Source organism: Eumetopias jubatus, unplaced genomic scaffold (assembly GCF_037043125.1).
Source record: "Eumetopias jubatus isolate StellerSeaLion01/CBP00866 unplaced genomic scaffold, mEumJub1_p1.0 scaffold_7, whole genome shotgun sequence".
NCBI classification, from domain to species: domain Eukaryota; kingdom Metazoa; phylum Chordata; class Mammalia; order Carnivora; family Otariidae; genus Eumetopias; species Eumetopias jubatus.
The window spans coordinates 91,174,710-91,192,034 of record NW_028274813.1 but is presented as its reverse complement, the minus strand read 5'-3'; the positions used below and the strand labels follow the sequence as shown (position 1 = coordinate 91,192,034).

The following is a 17,325-nucleotide window of genomic DNA, read 5'->3' as shown; positions in this document are numbered from 1 at the left end:
AGGGGGTGTGGAGGGATGGAGTAACAAGGTAATGGGGATTAAGGAAGGCATGTGTTGTGACGAGCACTGGGTGTCATACGCAACTAATGAATCATTGAACACTGCAACAAAAACTAACGATGTACTATACAGTGGCTAACTGAACTTAATAAAAATCAAATTATTCAGAAACCCTTTTAAAAAACTGCATGGCATTGGCGACGGGGAGACCTTACTTAACAGTATTGTGTACAGGAAGACATGTCTTACAGAACAGGTGTTATGCCACTCTGACGGTGGAGACTCTGGTGTTTCCCAGCCCCACCCACATGAGTGTGTCCTGGTGTGCTAGCAATCCAGGGACTGGCTGTGAGGGTAACATGGATGTGGATCTTGAAATGGTAGGGATTGTTGTTTCTTTTCCATTCCGTCTTTCACTAGAAGGTCCTGATCAGTGACAAGTGTAACTTTGGCTTTTTTTCTTAGCCCTTTTTTTCCAAAGACAGTATGCTATAAATGAGGCAACTGAAAAGACAACAGCATATTTGGGAGACACTAGGCTACAGATAATGAGAATATTTGAATAGGGGACATTTTTGCAGTGATGCTTTTTTTCCCCTCACCCCCTGTTGAAATTATTTAGCTGGCATTGGCCTTCAAAGCCATGTGTTGGGTGACCAGGCTTTCGTAGCTCTTAAAGCCCACTGAATAACCACTTAGTTTCAGTCTGTTAATGAAAGTAGGCCATCTGAGGTCTTTCTACCCCTGCCATCCCTCCCCTAAGTTGCTTCAGTGAAACTGAATGCTCCACAGAGAAATGCAGCCAGTAGTGATAAAAACTCTAGAGCCTGGCAGATTCAGGAATAAGCATGTATTTAGAGACCCTTCCTTAGCAGTCCTGATCCCCAATCACTTGTCTGTCCAATCTTGACAGGAGTGAGACTCACACACACATCCTCTGACACACAACCTAGAGTCTTTGAATTCTCGTTCATTTAACAAGAATAAACTGAGGGCCAGTTTAGGGCCAAGTACTTTCCAAGGACACCAGAATGAACCAGAGGAATGCAGTTCCTGCCTTCAGGGAACTTGCAGTCTGGAAACAATTTTGTTTTCATAGATGTGAAACTGATGTTGAGTAGTCACCTTTGGTAGAAAATAAGGATTTTTCCACCAAGAGTTTTTTTGAATTAAATTTGTCATGGATGAGCCGTGTCTTGGGGCCAACCCTGTCTAATCCCAGCATGATTCATAGCACTTTGATACTTCTTTCCTGCACCTCTCAACAGATTGCTTTGAAATAATCTACTCTGCAGCTGAAAATATCTGATAAAATGTAAACAGATTGTGCTTTCTTAGACACAATGTTGACTTTTAAAAACATCAGTTTAATTTCTTAATGGGGCGCCTGGGTGGCTCAGTTGGTTGAGCGACTGCCTTCAGCTCCGGTCATGATCCTGGAGTCCTGGGATCGAGTCCCGTGTCGGGCTCCCTGCTCAGCAGGGAGTCTGCTTCTCCCTCTGACCCTCTTCCCTCTCGTGCTCTCTATCTCTCATTCTCTCTCTCTCAAATAAATAAAATCTTTAAAAAAATTTCTTAATGAAGTGACATGTGCTATATCTTTACTACGTTGGCCTGTCTCTGGGGACCTGGTGAATTTTATGCAGACTCTTATTCTCGATGATAGCTCCAGGAGATTCCCGTCAATGCCCCATCTTGGTAGGTGGGCTAGGGCAGATGTGCAAGTCAATCCAGCTATGGTGTGTGATGCTCCAAGGGGCTGGAGGGTGGAACCGTTCATTGCCTGTCAGATGGTGATGGCCTTAGGACATCTCAGATGAATGATGATGTAATCCAGGCTGGGTTGTACTTGGTTTGTGGACCTTCTCCTGGTTAATTTCAGGGCACTAACCTCTGTTGTGGTTGCTTTGGGACACATGGGGAAAGAATCTCCTTGGGAGGGACCATACCCCTTTCGCTTGCTTTGCTGGGTGGACTTTCTTTGGAGAAACAGCTGGGACACAGAACAAAAAGTATTTGTTTTGTCGAAATCTAGAATCTTTGCTCTGTCAGGGAATGTCAGAGATATTGAGTCCAGCCCCTCTTACAGAGGAGGAGCCTGACTCCTGCAAGATCTGAGCATCAGTGCTGTGCAAGGCTGGGACTGGAACCCATGTTTTCTAACTCTCTCTTCAGTGCTCCCTCTACTCTGCTTGATAAGTGGCCACTACAGTTGTCACAGACTTGGAAGAGAGAATGGCTATATCTTCCTAAAAAAAAAAAAAAGTTTTCGCCCAACCCCTAATCAGGCAAGTGTTTGCTTTATTTGGTATCTAAAGGAGAAACATCCCACAATGCTTGGTGCAAAAGGACTATGAGGAGAAAATACACTCTTACTGAGAAAGAGCTAATGTCTTGGGGGTGGGGGGCTTCCCATAGATTAGGTCCTTAGAAAGGGCAGACTATCTCCTGGAATCATCTGGAAGCTTGAAGCCATTTTTTTTTTGGCCAGCAAACCCTCCTACCAAACTGCCACTAAGAGAGAATTTAAATATAATCTGTCCTGGTAAGACTTCCAACAAGATTTCTGGACTAGAGGGGTTTGGATAAAGGTCAGAGAAGTCTCTAGACTGAACCATGGACCCTTTTTGAGGTCATGTCTTATCCCAATCTGTTATCAAAGCCTGCATGATTTTCATGGAATCCACTGTGGGCTTGTGTGCACTATTTATATGAGCAACTTACTTTAAAAGCACCCTATAACCTCAGGATTTTTAATAAATATGAACTGTCCCCCACTGGGGACAGAACCAAAAAACAAAAAAACAAAAAAACAAAAACAACCCACGATTGGTTGAAGCCCTATTTAGGAAATTCATGTTTTAAACTATGTAACTACTGGCACTATGTACTTGTGGGATGATATTATCTGATGACAATTTATCATTGTCAGTGAGATACAGGGCTGTGTATTTTTTTTTAAATTCTGCTGTGATATGGAAACAATTATCTTGTCAAGTCCAGAAAAACTTTAGTTCTGTCAAGCAATATAAGAAAACTCACAATGAAAAATTTGGAAAGTGACCTGAAAGAGTGCGACTAATCTCTAGGGTTTGATGACTTCATGGATGTGGTTACCTGTGAGTCCTTCTCAACCTGGCATGGCAGTTCCTCTCCCCCTTGCCTTCCAGATGTGCTCTATGGAAAACCCAGGGAGGGGTGGGTGCTCAGGCAGGGGCCATTCCTCCTGGCTCCTGCTAGTGGGTTTCTGTTAATTACACAAATCAGGAACAGATGTGCTGCGACTGAGCACCTCATATTTATTCCACAATGTGTTTTCTTTAAATGACAAATGTTTTTTAAGGCCAAAAAGAAAAATATCACTGTATAGTTTTTTGCTACAACACACAGTAAAGGGGGGGGGGGCGGGTGGTACGTGTCTCCAAAGAGGTAGTCCATCCTGTCATTTGAATAAGGAGCTAAGCCAGTGGTCTGAGTGGAAAGCCCTTTGTAACTGTTTGAGTCTTAGGGTTTATTTAAACATGGTATTCTATAAATCATAGATTTTGTGTTCCTCAAGCTGTTAGATTGTAATTTGTAGCTGGAGTATTTTTACTCTATCTAAAAGGGTTGATAAAGTTGATAAATTGCTCCCACAAAGAAGTGAGCAAGGAGGAGCTTTCCTTAAATAGTAAAACAGTGAAGTTGGAAAAATGGGGAAATCTTCTCTTCCTTTTTTTCTGATCTGTGAAGGGCTACTTACACAGTTCCAAACAGACGTGTGGTATCTCGCAGGAGCATGACTTTTCTCTTTTATTCAGAATATTGGAGATGGGAAAAGAAAATTTGGAAGTGTGGGGGGGGTAATGGCTACCCCTAGGAGTACAAGGGGCTTAGGACAAATACTTTTTTGGATGTCTTTTGTTTATATAAACTATTTGAGTCACCCAAAGTCAGAGTGCTGCCACCATTTGACTGGTCTAGTCTCAGGCCAGAATGCTTCCTAAACCAGAGGCTCCAGAAAAATCATTTTCCCTCCTTCCTCTGCCCCTCCAATCTCTTTGGGGCATCTGGTCAATCTACATGTGGGTGCATGTGTGTTTGAGATGGAGGTGGTGGAGGTAGGTGGTAGAGGGCTTGAGCATGACAAGAAGGGGAGAAGCTGGGATAGGTTCCTCGTGGGTCATCATCTGGGCTAGTGTGCCCCTTCCAGCTGGGCCTAGTCACCAGAGGGGGCCTTAAAAACTTTCTGAGGTTATATAAGGGCCTTAAGGAGAAGTAAAATAACTATTTGAGTAGTTGGAGACCTCTTACAAGGGGAGGAAGAAGTCTGTTGTAGAAGAAATACTGCTTGTGACTTTGTTTGTGGAAGCCCCTAAAGCCTCTAAACTATGTCAAACCAATGCACATAACCCAGAAATGTGTTTTTTTATTCTTTTTTTTATTTTTTTAAAAGATTTTATTTATTTATTTGACAGAGCACAAGCAGGGGAGCGGGAGAGGGAGAAGCAGGCTCCCCACTGAGCAGGGAGCCTGATGCGGGGCTCGATCCCAGGACCCTGAGATCATGACCTGAGCCGAAGGCAGACGCTTAACGAACTGAGCCACCCAGGTGCCCCAGTGTTTTTTTATTCTTAAGGTGAATAACTCAGGTTAACACATTTTCGTAGAACCTGAGGCAAAACTAGAAGAGTGATTGATATAATTAAATTTTCACGATGAAAATGCTTAACTATATCAAGATATTCAGTTTTCCTTAAATCTTGTTCTCTAATTTTCTGCTTATTTCATTATATAGTAGCTTATTATAAAAATAAATAGTTGTAGCAATAAAGAATTGCATTTTCATAAAAACTATTAGTAGAGAAATACATCTTTTTCTCTATCCGTTAAGTGTACCACTTGAAGCTTGGATCCTTGCATGCTCCTTCCTCCCGCCTTCCCTCCTTTTTCCCCCTGCCTCTTCCACCCTCTCTCCTTCCTTCCCTGCCTTCCATACATAATAAAGGTGTTCACTAACTGAGCACTGTTTGTCAGATGCTGCTGTACGGGCATTTATTCATTTCATTGAACACTAAAGGCCTCCCTCAAATCCTCACTTTATAACCTAAGAACCTAAGACTCAGAGAGACTGAGTATCTTACACAGTTCTTTCTTCCGACTCCAGTGCCCTTATGCTTACTTAGGACCCCAGCATCCTTGTGTTGAATGCTTGCCATGTGCCAGGCACTGAGGTAGGTTCTTGGGTCCCAACAGATGAATAAATCCTATAATCTGCTCCCAAGGAGCTTGCAGCCTAGTGGGATGGGGCTAAAAACAAGGACATAAATAATTGCAAGTTGATAATTATGAAGCAGTGAGGTGTGAATGTTATGGGACCACCAAGGAGTGGCCTAGAACCCAAGCCTAGAGGGTAGGAGTGGGCAGGGCTCAGAAAGGCTTCCTGGAAGCTCTGTCCCTGGGCTGACCCTTCAAGGATCAATCACAGTGAAGCAGGTAAGGAGTAAGAAGATTGGCATCCCGGCAGGGAGGACATCAAGAGGAAAGTCACAGAGGTAAAGAAGGCCTGGGCAGAAATAGAAACTATCTGGCATGGTTATTGCAGTGGGATTTGGGGATTAATTTGATGTGGGGTGTTGGAGAGAGGGAGAAATATTAGCTTTCTGGCTTGGGTTCTGGGATGAGTATAGCAGAGTCAGAAACTGATATAGGGAACATAGGAAGAGGGCCTGGTTAAAGGGGTGTGAGAAGGAGTTCAGGTCTGGACATACTGAGTTTGAGGAGCTGTGGCACATCCTCAAGGCAACATCTAGTAGCAAGTTAAGTATGTAACATTTACAAAGAGTTGTGTAAAATAATTCAACAAATATTTATAGAGCACCTACTGTTGGCTGACACTGCTCTAGGCACTGTAGTTACAGATGTGAGTAAGTCTGTTTCATGGAGACTGTATCCTAGTGGGATAAAGGCAGATAATAAAGAAGTAAATCAGCAAGATAATTTCAGAATTGTTATTAAGAAAGAATGGGGTAACGTAAAAAAGTGTCCTTGAGAAGGTAACATTGGAGCTGTGAGCTGAGTGTTCAGAGGAAACTTTCATATGAATACTCTGAGATTAAAGTATTCTAGGTAAAGGGCATAGCAAGTGCAAATCTCCTGAGGTAGGAATGAGCCTGGTCCTAGAGAAAGATAATCAGTGAAGCAGAGGGAGGGAGGGAGGGAGGGCACTGAGTGAAGCCGAAGAGGTGGGCAGGTGTGGGATCCAGAAACACTATAGGCTGTGGTGGAGTGTGGATTTCATCCCATGTCCATCGGAGACTTTGGGCGTGGGTCAATGTCAGTGGTATTGTTTTAAATGAAATATCCAGCATGCAAATTGTATTTCTTGTATACTCTCAACTATATAAGAAAACAGCCTTTAAGGAAACTTGCAAATGATACCACTGATTGAGAGAGGCGGTTTCATGTAGTGGTCAGTGTTGTGAATGCTGAGGTCAGGGTACCAAGGCTGGAACTTGGTCCTGACACTTGCTCAGCCAGCGCTTCTCAAACCTTTGTGAGCTTAGGATCCTATCTATCAATATTTACCATATTAGAAATTAAAATGGAGAAAACATTTAAACATTTCCTTATTGATTCATTAAAAAATAATGAACCCATGACATGTTTACCCAAATGGCATATTTTAATGAGAAAAAAATTGTATTTTCCAAAACAAAAACTAAGTTAGTGAGAAGAGTGGCATTTTTTTAAAAAAAGATTTTATTTATTTGAGACAGAGAATGAGCAGTGGGGAGGGGTAGAGGGGAAGAGAGAGAGAGAGAGAGAGAGAAGCAGACTCCCTGGTGAGCAGAGAGCCCGATGCAGGACTCTATCTCAGGACCCAGAGATCATGGCCTGAGCTACAGATACTTAACCGCCTGAGCCACCCAGGCACCCCCCAAGGGTGGTATTTTTTAATACTTAATCTCTTACTATTTGGCACAGTAGGAGGCAGCCGGGTTCTCATATCTGCTTCTGTATCCAGTTGGTTATGACATCACGGGTCCTAGACACTCATGGGAGAACGAGAGTAAAAAGGGAATATTAGGTAACTGCTTACTATCATTGTGAAAATAGTCTTGACATGAGGATCCCCTGAAAGTTCCCTAGGCCATGCTTCAAAAATCTTTGTGTTACAGGCATGACATTGGGCAATCTCCTAACAGGTTGTATGGGCCTCAGTTTCCCCATCTTTACATTGAGGGCTGCTAATAGTACCAACCCCATAGGGTTGTTGTGAAGATTTAAGGAGTCAGTATATGTTAAGCCCTTAAAATAGTGCCTGGCACATAGCAGGTGCTCAGTAAGGATCAGCTAGTTTTCTTTTTGTTATTATGATTCCGAGTGGCAGTAACAACACTTCCAAGAAATTGCAAAAACTCATTTAAACTTTATTTTTACTGACTTTTCCCTTCCTGTCCTCTCTTGTTCCAGTTGTGAAAAGAGGTTTCAAATCGGAGTACCAACTTGCAAATGCTGCTGCCAAATAACTGTAGGTTTTAATGCTAACATGTTTGCAGTGATGATGGCACTTTGTGCCAGACCATCAGCTCCTCATGCCATAATTTCCCAGATTCTTTCTTCCTTCCTAATACCTGAAATCATCTCTTCTCAGTGAGTGGCAGCTGAATGGTGGAGGAAGAAGTGATTTGATAGCATTAGGTTCTGCTTGGGGCTACAAGACTTCAGTCTTACTGCTTCTCCATTAGAAAATTTTTCAAACTGTAATTGTGACATGAATTGATGTATTGGAGGAATCCCCGAAAGTCAGATGCCATCATCAAATTGTTGAAGATTTGTGTCAGCTTTTTTTTTTTTTTTTTTGGATAGGGGCAAGTGAAATTGTCAATCTTGGCTTCACAGTGGAATTACCCGGAAAATTTTTTTAAACTACCAGTGCCTGGATCATCCCAACCCCAAAAGATACCGACTTAATTGGCCTGGGGTGTAATATGAGTGTCAGGATTTTAAAAATCCTCCCACTGTCCTAAGTCTCACCAGGCAATGACTAAGAAGGCCACATATTTCCCTTTTTTATTGTATGTAACTAATCTACAGAGTACATAATACATAAGTGTCAGTTTAACAAATTGTTGTAAAATGAGTACCTATGTAGCCATAATCTACTGCAAGAAACAGAACATTGCCAAACCCCCAAAGCTCTTCTTGCCTTTTCTCAGTCATGCTCTTTTTCCAGCCGTCTAGAGGTAATGGTTACCTACCTCTAGACATTTTATAATCACTTTGTGGCTTTGTTTTATATCTTTTCCATATGAGCATGAATCCCTAAACAACACAGAGCAGAGTGACACATTTTAAAATTTTATTAATATGGAATCCTACTTCTTTGGCTTCTTTAGCTCAACATTATACATTTTTTTAAATTTTATTTTCTTACATTATGTTCGTCACCATACAATACATCATTAGTTTTTGATGTAGTGATCCACGATTCATTGTTTTCGTATAACACGCAGTGCTCCACGCAGTACGTGCCCTCCTTAATACCCATCACCAGGCTAACCCATCCCCCCACCCCGCTCCCCCCTCCCCTCCAAAACCCTCAGTTTGTTTCTCAGAGTCCATAGTCTCTCACGGTTCATCTCGCCCTCCGATCTCCCCCCCCCTTCATTGTTCCCTTCCTTCTCCTAATGTCCTCCATGCTATTCCTCATGTTCCAGAAATAAGTGAAACTTTATGATAATAGACTTTCTCTGCTTGACTTATTTCACTGAGCATAATCTCCTCCAGTCCCATCCATGTTGATGTAAAAGTTGGGTATTCATCCTTTCTGATGGCCGAGTCATATTCCATTGTATATATGGACCACATCTTCTTTATCCATTCGTCTGTTGAAGGACATCTCAGCTCTTTCCACAGTTTGGCTATTGTGGACATGGCTGCTATGAACATTGGGGTGCATGTGGCCCTTCTCTTCACTACATCTGTGTCTTTGGGGTAAACACCCAGGAGTGCAATTGCTGGGTCATAGGGTAGCTCTCTTTTTAATTTTCTGAGGCACCTCCACACTGTTTTCCAAAGTGGCTGTACCAACTTGCATTCCCACCAACAGTGTAAGAGGGTTCCCCTTTCTCCACAACCTCTCCAACATTTGTTGTTTCTTTCCCTGTCCATTTTTGCCATTCTAACTGGTGTAAGGTGGTATCTCAATGTGGTTTTGATTTGAATTTCCCTGATGGCTAATGATGATGAACATTTTTTCATGTGTCTGTTAGCCATTTGTATGTCTTCTTTGGAGAAGTGCCTCATACTTTTTTTTTTTTTTAATTCACTCATGGTTTTTTAGTTCCTTGCTTTTCATTATTCTATAGTATTCTATTATATCAGTATACTACAGTGTCTTTCTCCATTCCACTCCTGATGGATGTTTGGGTTGCTTCTGGTTTGGGACTATTACAACCAGAGCTGCTATGAGCATTTTCTTATGTCTCCTGGTGCACAAATGCGGATATTCTGAACGTATATCAAGATGTGGAACCCTTGCTTGTCCAAAGAAAAGAGAGTCCAAGCTGCAGTTTTGGTGTACTCTTAGGGTAGAAAAGAGTTGGCATCTGGGACCCTGTTACCATTCCTGCTCTGGGCCGGGAGCCTGGAAGTTTGTACTGCTCTGAGCCACAGGCCCTGGGACTATTGATATTCTATAGGAGGCAACGGAGAAGGCTGTGATCATCTGCTTTTGGTTGTTTCCTAGGACTAGAGGGACAAGTTTCAATGCCCATCAAGGGTAGAGATCCTGATGGAACGTTCCACTCTGGGCTGAGAGCCAAGGGAAGCCTCCTGGCAATAGGGTCACAGACTGCACTATGGCAGGAGAGCTGGCTGGCCTCCGAAACGTCAGGCCTTCAACCCATCCTCAGCAGCTGGCAGAAGGAAGTAAACAGTCTGTGGAGAAAGATAACATTATCCTAGGCCTTGAAGTAGTTCTTAAGTTCTAATTCTCTCCCTGATCTTAACAGGCAATTTTCTGCTGTATTGTTAGTTCATTGATGCTTTGATGAAGATGTGCTGTGCTGTGCTTTGTTTTTCCTCAACCTTTTTCATTATCTTCAGTGGACAGTTGGTATGAATCAATTGTATGGCACATGCCCCTATCCTATATGAATACCATAAATCCAGGCTTGTTTCAGATACCTCTGCTAAAGTACCCTAGGGGTTCCCAAGGAATGCTGACAGGCTCTTCCAGTCTCTTTTCATGGTTGCCTGACACTCTGGGATACTACTGTGCCCTTCTGCAGGTTCTCTCTTGCCACATTAAGTCTGTGATCCTTCAGGTGGCTGTGGCTGTTTTGTATTACTTTGCCACAAGCATGGACATAAGCTGTGGTATGCTAGAGCTGGCCCACATTGATTCATAAGAGCTGATTGTTTAATTTTGAGAAATATTGTGAGCTAGTGTTTAAACACAACCACTATTAAAAATTGAATTATATCAACTTACAATTTAAATTACATTAGAAACAAAGTTTATAAATACTCAAAACACATCACTTCCTAATTATTTTACCATGTTTTACTATTTATGCACTTGCGGTTATTTATTGTCTATTGGAGATATATATATATATATATGTATATATATGGTGGAAATACTATATAATGGTGTACTATGGTACATCTCAACTCCACATTTAGTGATATCACTGCATAAACAGCCCTGGGAGAAATATTTACAAATGAGAAATTGGCAAATGCTACATATAGGGACTTTTTTTTTTAAGAGCTAGTTGTTGAATACCTAGCATATCACAGGATGTAGGATGCCTTTTCAAACCCTTACAGCAGCGTTCAAATGAACTCAAAGAATACAGTTTAATAGGACTCAAAGAATTATAAAAGGGAATTATTATCAATTAGAGAACTTCAAAACTGGTTATTAGAAGTGGTTATTTTGAGTCATAAGCCTACTCCTCTTGGTAGTATAGTCCCTAATGATGCTGCCTTGTCTAAATCCGAGCTCGGCTATCTATTGGTGGTAGAATTCAACTTCTCTGCTTAGCTTTGACCTACCCTCAAAGAGAATGATGCTGAACAGATCTTTCCTACACAGATACCAGGCCTCAATTCTGAGACACACAAAAGAGTAAAACAACTTCTTTCCCTCTCTCATCTACCCCACTTCTCCTTTTCCCTTTTCCGTTCTCATTTTTTTCCTGCCCTAAGTTTGAGCTCCCCCCCAAGATGATTGATTGACAGCAGGAATGTCCTTACTTCCTTACTTCTTCCCATAGGGCTAACCTTGCTCAGAATACAATAATCAGTATATTTCACAGTGCCTGGTTTATTCAGTGTTGAATAAAGCCACCTGTGGAACTTCAACAGAACAGTCCAGGTTGAGATTTGGTCTTAGAAAACTGGCCTTCATTTCGCCTTTCCTTGAACAAATATACACCCATTTCAAGAATAAACAATGACGTGAACACAGGGTAATCCAAATCCAGATTTAGCAATAAAGACACCAAAATATTTTCTCTTTGATATAACCTACATGCACAGGACATAATTTAATGGATTGATTGGTTTCTCAGCTTCCACCACGGCCCCTCTTCAGTCTGTTCTCAGCACAAGAATCCAGAGTGATTCTGCTAAAATATAAATCAGATCAGGTTGTTCCTTTGCTCAGAATTCTCTAGTGTCTTCTCATCTCACTTAGGGAATAAGCCATGGTTACCTATATAGGATCTAACTCCTTATTCCTTTGACATCCATTATTCTTCCTATAGGTCATTCTTCTCTAGCCAGTTGGGCTGCCTTGCTGTTCTCTGAACAGATGCTATCTTTCCTCAGGGTTTTCTCATGGGCTCTACTTGCAGTATGGAATGCTTCTGTCCCAGAAACCTGCATAATTTGATAATTTGATCCCTTATTTCCTTTAGATCTTTTCCAAATATCACTTCTTAGTGAGATTTTCTCCAGTCAACCTTATTAAAATTACAGCCCTCTCACATTTCCTATCTTTTCTCCCTAGTATTTATTATCTATTCACTTACTCATATCATATATATATATATATATATTCTTATTTATTGCCTGTTTTTTGCCACCATCAGCATGCAAATTTTATGAAGAATTTGTATCTGATTATAGCATGTTGAATTACCATTGCCTAAAACCTAGTACTTAGCACATCATGGATTTTTGACAAATATTGAATGAATGGATGGATGAATGGATGATAGAGTGGTAGAACAGACATTGGTTATGAGCTGGAGACTTAGGTTTTAGTTTTTGCCTTTGCATGTGATAAGCTCTATAATATTTATTATATTTTCTTTCTACATCTCTATGTACTTATCAACAGGCTGGAGATATAACAACTGTTTCACATGTCTCTTTGACTTTTAGTGAGGCTCATGCAAGGAAGTACTGTATATAAGTGTTAGGGGATATTTTAATTGTCTAAATTGTTTATACCCAGTATATTGAGCTGCTAGCTCCATTTGCTTTAAGCCATTCCCAAGAAAAAAACTCTCCCTTTGTTTTTTTTTTGTTTTTTGTTTTTAAAACTCTCCATTTGAACACAGGGTTGGGCTGACAGGTTCATTTGCCACTGAAAACCTGAAGAATGAAATAGCCCACTATGGGGTTTCGGGCCTTCTGTGTGTCTAGTGTTGTGTTGGGTGTTCTGCAAATGTGGTCTCCTTTCATCCCACTGCAACTGTGCAAGGAGAACATGGCTTTATTTTAGAGATGAAGAAGTTGAAGTTTAGAGGGATCTAGTATTCCACTGAGGCAGCAGGGCTGATAAGAGACAGAGCCTGGGGGAGAACTCATGTCTGTCTCTAATATCAAACTCTCATCTATCTCAGGAAATTGAGCTATTAAACCCAAAAACCTAAAAAGGAATATTCCTCTGTGGATGGTGTTTCTCACTGATATATTATTTCTTTTCAGACTGTTTATGACCAGTGGTTTATTACCCTTTTTAACATTGTCTACACATCACTGCCTGTTTTAGCCATGGGCATTTTTGACCAGGTATGTATTTTTCTCTGTCTTTATAACTTATTTTGCTCTGTTGATGCTTTTTAGTTGCTTTTAGCTTCTAAGTAGAAAACACAAGTCATGGAAAGAGTCCTAGAAGTTCACTTGTTTTAATAGGTATTGCATGGGTCTAAAACCCTTCCAGATCCTCCCCCAACCAAACAGTTCTCTGATCAAGGTTTAGCTACCCTCCTCTTTGAGATTTACATCCCACATTATTTCCCTAAAGCCTCTGAGATGTCCTACATGAAATGGTCTCTAATTTCATTTTAGTCCAGCATTTCCCACGCTTATATGACTATACTTCTATTTATTTATTTTTCATATAGCACCTATTAATATGCCTCAGAACTAGTGCCTTGTCACACCACTGGGAAATGCTGCATTAGCCCCTGAATACAGAGAACCATGCAGTGATAGACAGAAAATGATGGAACTTGTTGTTGGAAGGCAGAGGGCCAGCATTTGTGGTGAGATTTCTTTGGCCAACGCAGCCCAGAACAGGAACTAAAGGCCAGTAGAGTACCCTGCCAATGGGAGAGGAAGACATGAAGCCCGACGGCCATGGAGAGAAGGGGCAGTCTTTTGTCTAGCTCAACATGCTTGGGAAGAGAGAAGGGAGGGAATCAGTTACAAAAATGGTGGATCCTTGGCACGCTTATTGCCTTGGAAGGTACTTCCTGGAAGGGGGAAGAAGTCTGGCTGCTTAAGAGGAAGTGGGAGGCTAGCTAGAGGAGTCTCCATGGCACGATTAGAATGTATTATTAAAAAAAAATTTTTTTTGGAGGTATATTTGAAGAGACCAGATTTTCTCCAGGCTGTTGTTAGATGTGTTTGCTGGGCCTCATTTTTCTGGCCCAAAGTTAGCTGTCTATTGCAAAATATAAATCTTCACATTATGAGCTCATTCCACTCTCCCATTCTGTGCCTTTGTTAGTTAGTTGTCTCACTTCTTGTGTGTAAAAAGGGCAGTTTGTGAACGACATATTTTGTGGAATTCTATAAAAAAGTAATGAACTCCTGAAGACCTTAGATGTAAAGGATTAAGCACATTCATTTCCAAGTACCCATGTTTATAAGTGTTTCTTTTCTTGGTGCTTTGTAGCTGCCCAGAATGTGGAATAAAATAATAAAGCAGTTTCTGGGAAAAGATAGTTGTTGTGCAATTCGAAAAAAAATATAATAAGGCCCCTTATTGCCATCAAGTTGAGTGTCTGCCCCTGTCCTTTTCCACTTTGTCAACTTTGGCCCCTAAACTGATCACAGGATCATGGAATGTGATGCTGCAAGGCCTCCATGACTGTCTACGATCCACTCATTTTATAAGGAGGAAACCAAGGCTCAAATCATTGCCCTAAAGCCAGACAGCCAGTGTGTGACAGAACTCAGCCTAATACCAAGCCACCTGACTCAGAGATTGCTCTGCTATTACTATTATTATTATTTACTATCATCATTATTTTATGTATTATTATTTATAGAAGCATCTGTTATTTGTTACTTGCTGAATACATGAACTTAATCATTGACTGTGGTCATGTAATGGAGAGGCTGTTGCCTGCCTGTCTGGAGATAAGGAAACTGAGGTTCAGACAGGTTACGTAACAAGTTTAAGACCATACACCTACTAAGCAGTGGAACTGGGGTTTGAACTCAGGGTTGTCTGGTTTCAAAGCCTGTGCATGCAGTTTCACCAGCCACTGACTAGAGAAGGAAGCACCAGCAGCATTTCAAAGTGGGACTTCCTAAAGAGACCATGTCAGTGTACTTCATGGGACTGTATTCAACAAGACCAAGGCCATCCCACAAGCAGGGAGTGGAACTTGGTCTGTCCCCAGAGCTCATGCCTGTGTTGCTCCTTTTTTGGCTGCTTCTCTATTCCTGGTCCTCTGATGTTCTCACTGGTCAGGACTTGCCTCATTTTTGGTTTGGGCATTTGGCTTTGGTGCTCACAGTGTGGTCATCAGCATTACTTTGGATCTGGTTGGAAATGCTGAGTTTCAGGCCCTAACCCCCAACCTTTGGAATCATCATTTGCTCTCCAAGTGATTTGTGTGCACATTAAGTTTGAGAAGCACTGTTTTAGTTTCTCCCAGGACCCTGTTGGGGCCAAACATACCTTCTCATTCTGTTTAAATTTTTTGTCTCAGACAGCTGGTATCAGAATTCTCACTGGGTAGAACACTCAGCTCTTCAGGCTCAGCTTCCTTCCCACTGGAACCCCGCTTGCAATTTCCTCCTTTCCCTGTTCCCCTTCTCCTACTCTCCTCTCACGGTTAGGAACTCAGATTGGCCAAGTCCTACTCTGGAGCTTTCTGCTGCCATCTCCTGACCGCTACCCTCACAGCCTTAGCAATTAATCCCTGGGCCCCATTGGCTGCATGTGATGTACTAGAATTCCGGGAGCACGAGTGCAGCCTCAGGAGAGTAGAGGAAAGAAACTTCATTCTGAAGCCAAGGATCTGGGTGCAAATTCTGGTTCTAAGAACTATATGATCTCTCATGAGTCTCTCTTGGAGACTCAAGCTCCTCTTCAATAAAATTGGGATCATTTGATTATCTCGGTTATCATGGGAATGAAAACAAGCTAATGAATAGTGTTTATAGGGTATGCTGAGACATATACTTGCTATTTCCCGAGATGGGGAATTCAGGGCCTTTCCAACTTCTCCTCAAGCCTCCTCCACTAACGTAACTTTGTTGACAGGATGTGAGTGACCAGAACAGCATGGACTATCCCCAGCTCTACGAACCTGGACAGCTGAACCTACTGTTTAACAAGCGTAAATTTTTCATCTGCATGGCACATGGCATCTACACCTCACTGGCCCTTTTCTTCATCCCCTATGGAGCCTTTTACAATGTGGCTGGAGAAGATGGGCAGCACATAGCTGACTACCAGTCTTTTGCAGTTACCATGGCTACGTCTTTGGTCATTGTGGTCAGTGTGCAGGTAATCCTCATGCTGAAGATGGCTTTACAACTTTTAAAATTCATTTTCATTGTTGACTGATTTTGTCTACTTGTTGGGGCAAAAAAAAAAATATAATAATAACCCTAAAGGAATCTTGGAGGTTTCTTTTTAACTACACATTTTGAGATGAAAACAGAAAGCTTTAATGTAAATGACCAGATGTGGGAGATTTGCATTCAATGTCTATAACCTCTGTGTTAGTAGAAACCTCACAATTAATTACTTCTTGGGGTTGAGTGTAGTATGTAAAGAGAAATGATTATACTACTGCTTCTTTTTGGGTTTGGAAAAGAAAAGTTTTCCAACAATAGCAGAGAGAAACTTTCCCATGATTTCTATCACTTAATAACTTCCAGGCTTTAAAGTGAGATTTAAAATTTATTTGGTAATACATATCTGTGAAATTATTCAAGAGGTTCATTGTATTTTGGCATATCTGAACCTTAAATTCAGAGAAGCTTTTGTGATAGGGATGATTTTTTGATGCTCCATTGACCTCACTGGGCTTCTTGAGTGTTTCTATTTCCTTTTCAATGCAAACGGTAGACAAAACCATTTAATATTGCGTTAGAGTTCACAAAAGCTTTCCTATTCATTAAAATTTGTACCTCTGGATAGATACAGTAGGCAGTGCGACCTGTTTTTTCTTTTGTTTTCTTTTTTTTTCCAAGGAGCAGATATCAGTCAAGGACTTGATTTTTAGGGTTTAAATTGCCTTTGGTCAGTCTTTTTTCTATCCTATAAACAATCTTTTTTACAAATATTAGCTGCTCATTTCCAACAAAGAATCTCATTAAATCCCAGACTTTCTCTTTGTGACTCAAAAATAAACATTATGGTAAGTGAACCAAATGTAAACATATTGCTTTTAAAGGACATTTCTTCCATTCCTTGGTCCATCTAAGTGAGTATTATTAAATCTATGCCAGAGCCATCTAACACTTGACATCTTGGGAGTTCATAATTCAGAATCAGACAGGTAGCATCCAAAAACAGAACTAGATTTCTCCACTCAGAAAGTTCCTTTTGGGGTGCCTGGGGGGCTCAGTTGGTTAAGCGACTGCCTTCGGCTCAGGTCACAATCTCAGGGTCCTGGGATTGAGTCCCGCATCGGGCTCCTTACTCTGCAGGGACCCTGCTTCTCCCTCTCCCTCTGCCTGCTATTCCACCTGCTTGTATTCTCTCTCTCTCTCTAATAAATAATTGTTAAAAAAAAAAAGATTAAAAAAAAAGTTTGTCTCTCTTACAACTAAATAAAGCATGCTGTTGCTTTGCAAACCCTCCATGTCTAGTTCCCCTAGGTTCAATTCTGTGGCAGAGAGGGAACT

The 17,325-nt window shown here is 41.3% G+C and overlaps 1 protein-coding gene across 5 annotated transcripts in view; it reads left to right on the top strand.

Moving 5' to 3' along the window:
• The window catches only part of ATP8B4 (ATPase phospholipid transporting 8B4 (putative)), a 301,636-nt gene that overhangs the window by 269,422 nt on the left and 14,889 nt on the right, over positions 1 to 17,325 (top strand). For all 5 annotated transcript variants that reach the window (XM_028100015.2, XM_028100016.2, XM_028100011.2 and 2 more), the window contains 2 exons: positions 12,934 to 13,017; positions 15,731 to 15,976. In XM_028100015.2, the coding sequence (XP_027955816.1) occupies positions 12,934 to 13,017; positions 15,731 to 15,976 (330 nt within the window). The remainder of the gene's footprint in view (positions 1 to 12,933; positions 13,018 to 15,730; positions 15,977 to 17,325) is intronic.